The following is a 14,901-nucleotide window of genomic DNA, read 5'->3' on the forward strand; positions in this document are numbered from 1 at the left end:
GAGGAGGCGGAGAAGCATCCGGCACACCACCCCAGACGGCCGGCCAAACCGTCTACAGAGCTGGGCCACGAAGGCGGCTCATCTCGGCTACAGCCTGACAGACGAACGACGACGGGCAGCCGTTGGCTCCACCCCCCTCCCCACCCCCCTTCCCCGCGCGCGCCGCTTCCCTTCGCGAGACCCTCTCAGAGCGAGGGGGCCGTTCTCGCGAGAGCTCCGTGCCAGTTGGAAGGGGGGGGGCGTCGAGGCGCAGCGCCGCCGTTGCGGGCCGGGCGAGAAGCGGTTGTTCCTAACCTTCCTCGCGTCTCGGGGCCATGGAGGCTCCGCGGGGATCCCCGCGTCGGGTGCCGGAGACCCCTCCGCCCTCCCCGGGGCCGCCTCCGCCGCCCCCTCTCCCGCCCCCTCCCAACCTGGCGCTGCCGGGGAAGCAGCAGCGCGAGGAGAAAAGAGCGGCGCTGAGTAAAGTGAGGAGCCGGCGGAGGGGGAGGGGGGAGGGGCCCTCCTTCAGCACCAGGGACAGCGCGCGCGTGCGCACTCGCGAGAGAGAGAGAGACGGGGGGCCCTCGTGGGGTCGAGGCGCGCTCAGAACGGCACTTGGGGGGGTGAAATGCAGAGAAACTGCAGAGGGGCAGCAACGACAACAAAAAAAAATTGACCCCGGCCATTTATGCAGGGGAGGTTTCGCCTTGGGTTTGCCCCTCTTTGGATGCGCCCTTTCCCCGGTATTCCATATCCTCCAAACTCAACAATAAGCCACCATGCAGAGTTTTCCTTTCCTTTTATCCCTTAGAAGCTCCTTGATCCATTGATCTTGAGCAGCGTGTATCTAATGTTGGAGGGATAGAAGGACTGAAACAAATCTTGCCACTGACAATGTAGCTTTGGGGTCCCTATCGCTTAGTAAAAAAGGCATTATGTCAGTCACAGAGGCATTGGATTTGTTTATTAAAAGGGGGGCATGCAGAGTTTTGAGGATGCGGATGGGGAAGATGTGCATCAAGAGAGCGGCAAATCCAAGGCAAAAAAAAACAAAACCCGTGCATAAATGGCCCTCGACTCTTGTGGCGCCTTAAAGACACGTTTTTATTCCAGGACAAGCTTTCGTGGGCTAGATCCCATTTCGATAGAAGCCATGCATTCATTTTACATAGATCTGGATGAGGGCGGTTGCATGATCCTTTGACCTTGTCTTTTGTTTCCCCCATGCCACGTCCATAAAATGAATGCTTTCCTTTCCTTTATCCCTTAGAAGCTCCTTGATCCATTGATCTTGAGCAGCGTGAATCTAATGTTTGAGGGATATGAGGACTGAAACAAATCTTGTCACTGACAATGTAGCCTTGGGATCCCCGTTGGCTTAATAAAAAAGGCATTATGTCAGACACAAAGGCATTAGATTTATATGTTAAAAGGAGCATAAAATGAATGCAATGTGATTCACTCACAACTTTTGAAGAAGTGGATGCTAGTCCGTGGAAGATTATGCTGGGATAATATTGTGTTGGTTTTTAAACAGGCCACCAGCCTCCCTTTATTTTTACAGGCGCAAGACGAACAGGGTACTGAAATTTGTGCCTGGAAGCAGTCTGATATCCTGGGTAGGTTGAGTTCAGGACCCTGGTCAGAGACATGGCTTGGCCTTCCTTGGGAATTTCCAGCATCCACTGTAAGGTGGCAATCAATAGTCATCATCATCATCCACACATTTCACAATCTAAATGGAACCCAAAGAAGAATTCAAGCATAGATTAAAAGCTGTTTGATGCAGTTTAAACTGGAAAACAACTGAAGGTGAATCGAATACTGGTGAGAAGTGGTGTGAAGGATGATATTACAACCAACCAGAAGTGGGTGAATGACACGCAGACTGTAAATTCCTGTGCCTTCCAAGAATACTGCCTGAATCATTAATATTGCTATATGAAAGAATTAATATAACTAATATATTTGTTTTGGTGGTATTGCAGATATTAGGATAAGTCCTGAGTATGCTGTGCCTTCTGTTTTACATTTGATACGTTGCAGGTAGTTATACGTCGGCTACCTCCTAGCTTTACCAAGGAACAGCTGGAAGAACAGCTCCATCCACTTCCTGCCCATGATTATTTTGAATTCTGCACATCTGATCCCAGGTGAGAACTTGGTTGGCATCTCTGCAGAAGTAGTTTTTGGTGGCATGTAGGTGTGCAACAGTATTTGATTTCCAGCACTGTACATTTTCAAAACAAAGAAAATATAAAGATGCTGTTTCACACAGCATTGAAAAACATTATAGTAATGCATTTTAAATAAATAAATGCGTGTAATGTTTCTTTATGGTACATTTTATTTGCCTTTTGTTTCATAGCTGCATGGCAGTAATATCTCTTCCCATCAGTGCAGTAGCATCTCTTCCCATCAGTGGGTATAGCACACTAAACTTTGAGTATGTCATGCATTTTTATGTTCTGGTTATTAGAGCCACGCTCTTGTTGCATATGTGTTTTTTTTAATATCTAGGGCTAGTTCAAACAATAACCTCTTAAATAGAGGCTTCTATACACTTGTACAGAAGCTCCTGTGTACCTGTACTGATCTCTGATGTTGATAACTTGGACAATTTCTCACTGAAGTTGTTCCTGCAGATGAGAGGGAGAACAGAAGACGGAATGAATTTTTCAGCTTGTCAGGAATGCCCTCCTGTAAATATCTATTGCACCGCTGTATTTGTGTATGTTTATGACATTTGTATATATCTTTTCCAAACCTCAGAGTGTTTTGCATAAAAATTAACCTTTATCTCAGTATGTGCAGGAAGCTGCAACATCAACACTTCATTCAGTTTCAGCCAAGGCCCACCCATTCCTCTCCCTCATATGTTATCCTGTTTCTTTGGCCCTTTGTATACAATCTATTTGCAGCAGGAGTGGAGCTGCAGTAGCCTGGGGTGAGGTTCAGGAGGATGTTGACTGAAAGTGAATGAGTGGGTTCACTCTTAACACACCTGGACAGCAGCAGTAGTGCTGCAGCAGTATTGTGGTTGATAGGACGGTACACTACACTTCCAGCTGCCTGTGCTCGCACAGGTCAGGACTGCAGCCCACGGCTGGAAGGAATTCCTTATACGAAGAGCCTCTCTCTTTAATTAGCAGTTTGTTGGATACGTGTGAATGTGCCTTGCCTTCCTTGCTATGCAAGTGTGATGCATTCTTTTCAGAAAAGATTAAATAGAATATTTTTACTTCTAACTTCCCTTTCTTTCAAAAACAAATAACTGAAGATTTATGTACTCTTATTGCAGTCTTTATCCTCACCTCTACTCAAGAGCATATATTAATTTTAGAAATCCTGATGACATCCTTCTTTTTAGAGATCGTTTTGATGGCTATGTCTTCATTGACAATAAAGGTAACTCATTATTACTGTGGATAGGATCCAGTGAATCACATCACTAATTCTAAGAGCCCATGGTGATATTAAATGCCTATGGAGGTATTGTTACAATAGCTACCTTCGCTAAAACAAAAAGTTATGCACATCTTTCAAATGTTCTGGTGACAGCTCAGTCCTGCCAGAGGTTTACCAAGTCAGTGGTAAATCTATTTGGTGCTGTAATCAATTCTAGCAAATTCTTATTTTATAATCTCCAAAATGCTGCATTATTTTTAGGTGTGGCACAGTTATAGACTTTTAGAATCCCATGGCTGGATGGGTTGTCATTGGTTGTTGCATTCAGTTTCCTTTCATAAGCATTGATCCTACTCATCAGTATTCTTGCCAAAGGTTTATGCCACTTACTTTCAGTCACAGAATCCTCAGCTATGTGGCTGGAAGTGACTTTAAGAGGTTTGCTTTGAAGTTTTACATTTTGAATTGGAAACCAGGTGGAATTTGCAGATAAATTAGGTAATAAATGTTTTGCAATAGAGAAACTGCTACTGAGCTTTATGTGAATTTCACAAAACTGAATGGATCACTTTTAAATGCAGATCCATTGCACTCTAATTGATCTTCCAGCAATAGCATCCGTGTTGATCAATTTTTTGCTCTGAACTGCACAATTTTTTCTGCCAAATTACAAGAAATTTAAATAGAGGCTTATGAAGACATTGGCCCAGCCCTAGTTATACGCAACCTAGCTGCAAAATGCTCATAGGCAACATTAATGGGCCTGGAGGAGGGAAATTTGTATCCACATCCACAGGCATATCCTACCAGATCCGTGGAGCTCAAATAAGCATCACGATGCAGAGGTAGATGTGACCAACATGTGCATCTGCATCCAAACTGGCTATATGTTTGAAAGCCTACTTCTGCCGTTTCTATTTGTTGGATCTAGTTTATGTCAAATCTAGGTAGTGACAAAATAAAGTGACTCAGTTTTCTTTTGATATTTGTGCCCATGAGGACTTGATACTGAGGTTTCAGTTTGGGTTTCCTTGATTTGCTGGGAGGGTATACGATACAACAACAGTGCTGAATATAAATATAATAAAGCATTTTCCTTTTATCACTCCATTGAATTCATTTGTGACTCTTTGAAGGTTTAGAGTATCCTGCTGTGGTTGAATTTGCACCATTCCAAAAGATTTCAAAAAAGAAGCTGAAAAAGAAAGATGCAAAAGCCGGAAGCATAGAAGATGGTAAACCTATTTTCTTGGCAGAAACCTTTTCCTAACATTGCAGTTAAGTGATGCTTTCTCATAGAAACAAAAAATACCATGTATTGGTAAATGCTGTGCTTTTCTTTCACAGATCCAGAATACAGAAAATTTTTAGAAAGTTATTGTGCCGAAGAAGAAAAAATCTGTGCCAACCCTGAGACCCTGTTGGGAGAGATTGAGGCAAAAACGAGGGAACTCATTGGTCTGTTCATGTGTTTCTTTTCTTCCCTATTTGGCCTACTTGTTAGACTTTAGAGGTAAAAAATTCAGATTAGGGGGTTGTTATTTCTTGTGCTATCTTTCAGTCCTTGCTTATTGCTTAACATTGGCAGGATTGGAACGCTAGCGCACTACACTCAGGCCCATGAACCTGCAGAAAGGATGCGATAATCTCTGCAATACTTTATGTTCAAAATCTACTGGTGACCTAATCTGGGGGAAGAACAGTTGAAGTTTTAAAAAAATATAAGCATGATTTTGTGTGCAAGAGCAGATTTTAGTATCTGTTAAAGGAAGACGTGCCTCTTTAAACTTCCTGCATGTTTGGAACCATAACTGACTTCCTAAAGGGTATTACAAAAATATACAACTCGGCTTTCTGGCTTGCACCACTCCCCCTTCTCCCCCAACCTGTGCCACTGCATTTACTGCCTAGGCCTGCTCTACACAAGCAGCAAAATGAGATGATAATACTCTGAAGTGGGAAAACGGATTATACCACTTTAGACAGCAGGAGGGGAAATTGTATTGTTGGATGATCCTGGAGCAAAAATATCTTCCTGTGTGAAGAAAACCAGTAGCTCAAGAAGGGGGCGATGTACTTTCTGTTTGAGGTACTTGCAGGATTTTTTTTTTTACATCCCAAAGTGACATCTACTACCTTACAATCTGAAGTGGTATGGTCTCAGGATTTTGCCTCCTTAAGAGAGCCAGCATGGTGTAGTGGTTAAGAGCGGTGGTTTGGAGTGGTAGAGTCTAATCTGGAGAACCGGGTTTGATTCCCCACTCCTCCGCATGAGCGGCAGAAGCTAATCTGGTGAACTGGATTTGTTTCCCTACTCCTACACACAAAGCCAGCTGGGTGACCTTGGGCTAGTCACACTCTCTCAGCCCCACCTACATCACAGGGTGTCTGTTGTGGGGAAGGGAAGGTGATTGTAAGCCGGATTGATTCTCCCTTAAGTGGCAAAGAAAGTTGGCATATAAAAACCAACTCTTCTTCTTATCCTGCAGCACTTGAATAGCAGACCATATTCTTTTACCGTTGAGGGGTGACTGTTCTGCAGTGCTTCAAACCCATTTTGACCTATGTTCTTTCAAAACTGTGATGGTTTCACTAACAGGGCATTGGCAATGGGTTCAGTTATACTCTCATTAAAAAGAGAAAACTGATAAAATGAAAAAGAAAAAATAACACTGCACATTCAAGGTACTAGAAGAGTCTACAGGGATGCTTGTTTAACAATTGAATAACTACATTCTGTTGATGCACCAGTGAAGATAGGGAAAAATTAACTACTCAGTACTTCTTAAATGTATGCTTCTCAAATGTACTGATTAAGGAAAAGGTGTATGAATAAGGTGCATAGGTCTATGAAACCTCATAGAAACCAACATTTGAGTTCATTTCAAACCTCAGATAATATCCCTGTATTATTGTACCCCTGTATCTTTAAAGTTTGTGATCTTTAATAGTAATCTTTCATATTGTTTCATGGGAAGGTAACATCAAATTGGAGTTATTGTCAATCATTGTTTTGTTTTGTTGAAACCTGAAATCTTGATTCAAATGACAGGTTAGCTGAGAATTCACTGAGTGGTGTTAAGCAAGTCAATACCTCATCTCTGTATTGGAGATAACAATACTGGCCTATCTTACAGGATTGTTCAAAGGATCTAATAAGTAACAGCAGTGCCCCTAACAACACTTTCCTGGGAGACAAGCCCACAAAATAAACCTGATTAGAACTTTGCATAGACTTGTTTAGGGATTGATTGCTTTTTAATTATTATTACTGATTTAATACGGTGATCTGCCATATTTTAAGTGAAAGCATTTACGCAGTGTAGGAACTACTAGAGTTATGTTTGTACCACCCTGTACTTCAAAGTAAAGCAGCATTTTGCACTGAAACCAAACACTACAGGTACTAACGTGTGGAATCAGAAACCATTATCAGTAGTTTAATTATTATGTGCCTTTTATGAAGTTTTGCACAAATCTGTAGCAAGTATTTTGCCCAAATGTGTATTTTTTACTCAGGATTTAAAAATAAAAAACTACAAAAAAAAAAATGTATGAGAGCTGACTATTGTGCAGAATCACACTAATCAAGAAGAAGATGGAACATATAAATGATAATTCTTCTAAATGTTATTGATAAGCTGTGGTTTCAATGAAAAATCAAAGATATCATTATGATTCTTACATATGTCTAGTTTTACTGATTTCAATACCCCTTAATGATGAGAAATTACTGACATTTCAATGATAGGCTAAGGAGCACTTTAATACTCCCATTATGGAACAACTAGTGAGTGTTAATAATCGCGGTGTTAAAACTTGAAGGACAAAAAAAGGCAAATATTTATGATAAAAAGCTTATATTAGAGGTGGAACACTACATCACAATTTTTTGTGTTTTAGCTAGAAGAACAACACCCCTTTTGGAATATATTAAAAATAGAAAATTAGAAAAACAGGTATGTTTGTATTTTGGACTAAAGCTTAATCATTATGTTTAAGTTTTTAAATATTTGTACACATTTATATAAATGTTTTTCCTATTTTTTAGCGAATACGTGAAGAGAAAAGGGAAGAACGAAGGAGGAGAGAATCAGAAAAGAAACGTCTAAGGGAAGATGAGAAACGAAAACGCAGAGAGGAAGAAAGGCGTAAAAGAAAAGAAGCAGAAAAGCAAAAGAAAATTGCTGAAAAAGAAATAAGGATCAAGGTAAATGATAGCTCAAAATTTCCTGACTATCTCCTACCTTTTTGTTGTACTTGTATTGGTTTCATGCATATCCCAACCCTAAAAACATATATGTGAAGAAACCTCATTGATTTCAGTGAAACTTACCTCTGGATCAGTGGTTTAGGGTTGCAGCATTAGGGACAGACACACACAATCATTTGGAACTGCAGCAGCTATAGGGACTAATTTTTATTAATGAAAATGACAATCCGTGAGATGCAGAACTGGTTAATTTTTTTAAATCCTTTTAGTTAATCCTAGTAATTTAACTGTTTTACACATTTTTAATATTCTGTACCAGACTAGCCCTGCAATTCTGAATGGGTGGCAGAGCTGCATACGAGCCAGGATGTCCCCTGGGCTAGCATCCGTTCCACTTGCGCCATCCAAAGTGACACAGACACCGGCACAGGGCCACTTATGCCGGCTCTGGGGAGTGACGCAGTAGTGTCGGGCAACCTGCCTGTTGACTAATGGCACCCCACCTTCCTCCAACCTGCCTGCTGGGGAAGCAACTTGGAATTGCAATTCCTTGGATCCACATGGGTACAAGCCTCTGCATGGTTCCCTTGCCAGTGGGGCTGAGAGCCAGCCAACATCCCCAGAGCTGGGCACATCGCTGATTGGCCACAGACCCAAGACCCCTTATGGGTGTCACCAGAATAGGAAAGATAAGCACATAGGCATAGTCTCTCTGAGCAAACTGCCTACCTTAAGGCAGTGACACCCTGGCATATAATTTTGATCTTTAGCCTTTATTGTAGAAGAAGCAGAAGCCTATCTGAGTACTTCTGACCTTGTGGAGATGTTTCATACTAAGAGAAGATTACTTGTAGCTGTCTTCTCTGGTTTGAAGGCATTGCACAGTTGGTGTGCAAATTACCTTTCTTAATCCAGGGAAGGCTGTGGTTACTCCTGTGAATAGCTACCACATGCAAACGAGGAAAGCTACCACATGCAAACGAGGAAAATAAATACAAAATCAAACTTGATCTGGAAGATTTTATTTATTCAAAGGAGTGGTGTATTGCATCAATAATTAATGTCTCCATCTTTAGTTGTTGTTTTTTAGCATGGATAGGGAAGCAGGAGGGGAGCAAACTGAATTAATTATTTTCCTGCTAAAAGGGAAATGAGCAAGCAGATGAGTAGTTAATATCCTGTGCTTCATTCTCTTCCGAATCTATCCATCAAGGGAATGTCTGAGCAGGAAAATAAAGCAGGTTGATTTGTAATTGGAAGGTCTGGCTTAAAAATGGGGAAGATCTAAATATGAGTAATAAATGAATAAGTGCACTTCATGGTCTCCTCTTCAATTCCACAAATGGGATTGCACACAAGCATCCCCAAAGAGGCAAAACCTTTAATCAAAGTTAAGTACTTTTAAATCCTTTTTTTTCTACAGGATAGATTTGAGCGTGTGCTTAACTCCCAAGAAAGGAGCGGAGACAGTCTCCTTTATTGTGGCCGGATCATTGTCTCTGTTTCTTTGTTGGATGCAAACGTGAATGCCAAATGGGTGTTGCTGTTTTGGAGGGGCAAAGGATATATCTCCATCAAGCAAATGTTGGTTGTTTAAAAGTGCGTTGTCCTTAATGTTAGTCTATTTCACAGTATGTAATGTACATACTTGTACAGCTAAGCAAGACTTTCTATAATAACCAAACATTTAAATGTATATATTCTTTAGCTTCTTAAGAAGCCTGAGAAAGGAGATGAGCAAGCTACAGAAAAACACAGAGAAAAAGACATAGAAGAAAATAAATGGGAGAAATCTCCAGGGCATGGGAGCATAAAATCCAAGCCACTGGAAGGTTCACTAAAGGAACTGAAGGAAAAGTAAGTGATTCTTTATATTAAAGATTGATTTCTTACTCAAAGCATTTTAAATCAGTGAATCCCACAGAGGAATACATAGAACATCCTGTATTGATGATTCTTAGCTGTTCTTAGGACTTAACTCACTTTGCCTAGAGATTAATTGCTGAGGTGTGTTGAAGCACTCAAACTCTTGTTCTTAGTATGGTTGCAAGGCTGAACCAATCACTTGGTTTCTTTTGTTTAACCTTATACTTGATGACTTGCAGCTCAATGTGAACTGACTCCACTCATAAGCACTTTATGTGAGATGATGCATGAAGGTACATTCAGTTTGCGGCATTCCATCTGTGATAGTCCATTCAAATACTATAGTCTGTTTGCCTGCAAGCCAACACAAAGATGTAAAGGGTCTTGTGAAACGCAGCACATAGCATCTGAAGAATCGGGCTTGTACTGAGCTACAGGATCATGATCTCAGCTTACCTCTTTTTGTCTTCTGTCCTATGACAAACCTTCCTGTTGTGTCTGACCAATGAATTTGCAATCCTCCAAACTTTCCTTCAGAACTTAGCTTGGAAGCCATTCTAGTGCAGCCAGGTTGTATTCACAATGCTTTCCCATATGTAGTACAGTTGAGCAGATTCCCCTGCTTTATGCAGAACCTCTGTAGCTGAACATAGCCCAAGCTGCTGTCTCATTGACATAGGAAGATGTATTTTAAAAACTCTTCAGAATCCCAGTTGCATTTAGTAACTGAGTATGAAAATTATTTTACTAGCAAGTCCAAAGTCCTAACACATTTTGAGCTGGTGCACTCTTCATCAGGGAATATTTAAGAAAAGTAGCCTGCGTACATAACCTTTCATCTTACTACTAGACAGCTGTATTCTTATCTCCCAATGAAGCCAGCCCTAGCTTGAAACTTGTCAGGGCTTGGCACTTTCTATAGAGTGTTGTGCCTCATGAGATCAAGGGTTGCCCAATGGTTGGATTGTTGGACTAGGACAGGGAAGACCTGGTTTCAAACCCCCAGTCAGCCATGAAGCTCACCGGGTGACCTTAGGGAAATAATGCTTCTTCAGCTTAATTTACCTCACAGTGATTTTGTTAGGATAACATGAAAGAGAGGAAAACTGCACGTGCCACTCTAATGTCCTTTGACTATGGGTAGGTTAAAGAATAACATACATATGGAATTTCTTTTGCTGCCTTGGAAGGCGGGCTCTCTTTTTGTGCTTGTTTGGAAACTTCTTGATGTTCCACATTTCAGTCTGAGTCTCTTCAACATCTGTGCATACAAGCGGGTCTGTCATCTCAGTAGCTCAACTGAAGACTGGAATTTGAAATTAGGGAAGCCTCCAAAAAAAAAAATTTTTTAGCCAAGTGGTGAAATTTTGGGTTTAGGATTTTGTGTGTGTGTAAAGTGCCTTCAAGTTGCAGCCGACTTATGGCGACCCCTTTTTGGGGTTTTCATGGCAAGAGACTAACAGAGGTGGTTTTGCCAGTGCCTTCCTCTGCACAGCAACCCTGGTCTTCCTTGGTGGTCTCCCAGCCAAATACTAACCAGGGCTGACCCTGCTTAACTTCTGAGATCTGACGAGATCAGGCTAGCCTGGGCCATCCATTACCCCATATGTTTTTCTGGTTCTCTGTCTTAAAATAAATGAATGCAAAAGAGTGGAATTTATGTTAAACTCTTCATATGAACACTCCTGTTAACAATCAATAATTTTCTCTATATTTAAGTTAGGATCACTGGATCAGCTCCACTAAACCTACTGTGAGTTTTGTTTTGGCATAGTATCATTCTCACTGTGTGAATTTTAAGTAGTCAATCTCCAAGTTTAGTGGTTGTTGTTGTTTCATTTTCAAAATACTCACAGGTCACAAAATGATAGTGATAAAGAGCAAAGAGAATCAGACAGAAGATTTCGTGATAAGGAACCAGAGAGACAAAGGTATAGGTTGGACGATGGCCGAAAGCACAGAACTCACTATGAATTTGACAAGTTTGTGAGAAGGAACGAAGATGAGCTGAAGTGGGGGAAAGGATACAACCAAGATCGAGGGAAGAAAGTGAGCTACAACTACAGCTTCACTGTGGACACAGTAGACAAACTGGGTAAAGAGGACAAGTGTGATGACATGGCATCCAAAAAGGAGCGCATAAGAAATAAGGTTCTTTTATTCATTTAGGATAATCTTTCATTAGTAAAAATTTCTTCAGGGTCACGCAGGATTTGCTTTTGTAACCAGAGCATGGTTTTTTTTAAGCAGTTTCATTTTCAGTCAAATAAACTGAAATAAACTCCATCTTTACATGGCCAAAGCAGTTCAAATGATGGATATCAGCACAGCACCTCTCTTTGCTGCTTATTTATATGTTTGCATTTTTAAAAATGCATTCTGTAATGAAGCACCATTCTTGGGATCCTGGCTTTTTAAAAAATTGGTGTTTTTTTTTTAACGATCACTTGGCACTACGCTCTTCATGGGGACCTATCCTCACCCAAATGCAGTCCCAAAGAAGCCTGCACTTATGTCCAGTATATTACAGAAAGAGGAGAACCTAGCCATAAAGGATCTAAGCTGAACAACTACAGGAAAGACACAATAGGGATAAACGTTGAGTAATGGAGAAAGTTATCTAAAAGTGGCAAGGAATCCTTTTTCTCAAGATTTGTACAAGTAGGCTCAGTGACAGTTTTGACTAGGGTTGCCAGGTCCCTCTTTGCCACCGGCGGGAGGTTTTTTGGGCGGAGCCTGAGGAGGGTGGGGTTTGGGGAGGGGAGGGACTTCAGTGCCATAGAGTTCAATTGCCAAAGCAGCCATTTTCTCCAGGGGAACTGATCTCTATCAGCTGGAGATCAGTTGTAATAGCAGGAGATCTCCAGCTAGTACCTGGAGGTTGTTGGAAATCAAACAAAATCACTAGTGCCTTACAAGGAAGTTAAGCAAAGCAAGAGTAGGCACTTATGGCACAAAAAGCACTACAAAAGAATGCTGAACAACATGTTTGTAATGACAAATTAAACAAACAATACAACCAAGAACAGAAGGAAATTCCTGTTACATGTGTAGAAAAGTCACCACGTTCCTGCAGTGTAGACAGGTAAGTGAAGTGACTAAATATCAAAGTCCTGGAATGCCATGAGTAGAGAGAAAATAGGCTTCCAGTAATGAGTCCTATTTCGCTGGTGCTTTGTCAATTCAGGCAATCCTGTGACGTTCCGTCAAGGTTCCACGGAACATATGTTCCGGACAAGAAGGCATATAGCCTGACAGTACTAACGGATGGCCATAAGTGCCTACTCTTGCTTTGCTTAAGTACCTGGAGGTTGGCAACCTTAGTTTTGATGTTAATATTGACACAGTCCAAGAAACTGGTATTTTCCACAAATGTTTTTCTTGCACCTTGGTCATGTGGATATGTGTCGCTTCCATGGTGCAAAGAGTGGCTTTCCTTAACCTCACCACAGCAGTGTCATTTGTGAGCAACCCTGCTGTGCAGCTTGTTAGTTGCAACCCCGTTATAGTGATTTGCAAGTGATTTGCAATTATTCAGCAATGTGTGAAAGTTCATCATGGTGCTGTGTTTAGAACTGCAGCCTTGGGCTATGTAGCTGGTTATACTTTAGATGAAAGGTCTTTAGAATTGTATGTAGTTATTTTCTGTTTTCCCCCCCATATCCGACTATTGCCCAGGATTTAGTGTTGACCCAGTCTGATACTCCAGCAAAGCAAAATGCCACAAGTTACAATACTGCACATTGGGAGTAGCTCTTGGATCCAGCTTAATGGGATATAAATTGCAGGTATCTTTTGGAGGCAGGAGGTTATTTGGGGTTTTATTTTGTTAGTTTAAAATGGTAATATTTGAAATTATAAACCACCTTGGGCCACGAGGAAAGGCAGGATATAAATATAAATTTATATTAATAAATTGTGTGCACTAATTTGCCAGTCAGCAAACTATTTAATCAGGTTGTAAATTCTTGGGTCACTTTGTAGATTGATGTGTTATCTTGATAGAATAGGCTCATTTCCATATTTGTTTGCATCCAGTTTTCTCCTACAATGTCACAATGGATTTAAAATTTGATAGGGTGCTTTGAAATTTTCCATGGGTCACCTTAATGCTTTGCTACCCTCCATTGGTTTCCTACAAAAATAGCCTAATTTGGCCATCATTGTTTTATTTTGTTGGAAATTCTTTGTTCCCAGGAACCAAGACAGAAATTATGAGATGTCAGATCACAGTGATCTATTTTTTCCCATTTCTGCATTGTTTCAAAATCCCCTTTTTCTATATTAGCTCAAATTAGACATCTTGAGATCTCCTAAGTGGATAACTGGTGGCTTTGAGAAAGTTTTCTTTCTATATTTTTGCACAGGATCGGCCAGCCATGCAACTATACCAGCCAGGAGTTCGCATTCGAACACATACGGGGTCTACAAGTAGGTCCTATGACTGCACTGAAAAGTCTTTGGAAGATGCTTATGACAGAAAGTATGAGGCAGACAATTCAACCGGAGCTGGTTCTGAGAAGAGCGAAGATGCAGAATAAAACAAAATGGACAAAACAAAGACACAGAATATTATATGTTCTCAGAACTCAACCAGCATCACCAAACTATTATGGCCTTTCCTCCCTCTACTTTGCTGGCAGTAATTTGATTCACATGCAACATTCCATACAGTTAACAGCAAAACAATTTATGAAAAAAAGGAAAGGAAGGGCCTTCAAGGTCTTAAGGCCATGTTGAGCATGCACTTATTTTCTCCAGCTGAGGTATGCTGTATGTGTTGAGACCACCGTCTATGCTCATCAGGTGTATCAATGCATATTTGATTGCTTAATATGCCAGTAATATCCTGCAAAATGTTGTTTTTTCTGACATTTTTACAGGCATTTTGTAATTAGTCACATACCTCTATGCCTAATGGGGGAGGAATGTTCATTTGAGTATACTGCCACCTGAAAGATGAGAAGGACATGGTTGACAGACTTTGTTGAATATTATGCTATATTTAATCCAGAATTTGGAAACTTCTATTGATCGTTAGTTTATTTTATATTTTGTGTGTCATGTGAAATACTTCTGAAAATGCCTTTTCCAGTCTGTTGAACTGAGAGGTTTTTTTAAAAAAAACTGTGCATGTCAGTCAGTTTAAAATCTGAGGCCTCTGTATGTTCTATGAATTAAATTTGCTACAAATCCCAGCCCTGCAATCCCACGAAAAATAAGGCATTCTGCGGAGAATAATTGTTAGATCACTGGGGAGGAAATATAACTGAGGTACTATAGCCTTGGTCGTACAAAGAGCTTGTGCCAATTTAGCATGTATTAATGCATAATTAGCAATAAGCAATTAATGGCACCTCTTCATTATGATGATTCATAATTAAGGTAATGTTCAAATTATCAGTGTAGGCCAATACAAGATCCTAGCAAGTTTA

At 40.8% G+C, this 14,901-nt stretch overlaps 1 protein-coding gene across 1 annotated transcript; it reads left to right on the forward strand.

The window, feature by feature from the left end:
* Positions 1-314: 314 nt before the first annotated feature.
* On the forward strand, positions 315-14,037 carry UPF3A (UPF3A regulator of nonsense mediated mRNA decay). Its single transcript, XM_056861682.1, has 10 exons — positions 315-464; positions 2,026-2,132; positions 3,281-3,387; positions 4,524-4,622; positions 4,735-4,845; positions 7,291-7,346; positions 7,439-7,597; positions 9,309-9,457; positions 11,323-11,617; positions 13,834-14,037. Exons 1-10 carry the CDS (start codon positions 315-317, stop codon positions 14,005-14,007), a joined length of 1,407 nt encoding a protein of 468 aa, XP_056717660.1. The 3' UTR covers positions 14,008-14,037.
* Positions 14,038-14,901: the final 864 nt, after the last annotated feature.

This window comes from Euleptes europaea, chromosome 16 (assembly GCF_029931775.1).
Source record: "Euleptes europaea isolate rEulEur1 chromosome 16, rEulEur1.hap1, whole genome shotgun sequence".
Classification (NCBI taxonomy): domain Eukaryota; kingdom Metazoa; phylum Chordata; class Lepidosauria; order Squamata; family Sphaerodactylidae; genus Euleptes; species Euleptes europaea.

Excerpts from the sequence above, each read along its gene's own strand:
- UPF3A (XM_056861682.1), top strand. The coding sequence starts at position 315 with ATGGAGGCTCCGCGGGGATCCCCGCGTCGGGTGCCGGAGACCCCTCCG. Across the intron at positions 2,133-3,280 it reads TTCTGCACATCTGATCCCAG|TCTTTATCCTCACCTCTACT; the intron begins GTGAGAACTTGG and ends CTCTTATTGCAG. Across the intron at positions 3,388-4,523 it reads TGTCTTCATTGACAATAAAG|GTTTAGAGTATCCTGCTGTG; the intron begins GTAACTCATTAT and ends GACTCTTTGAAG.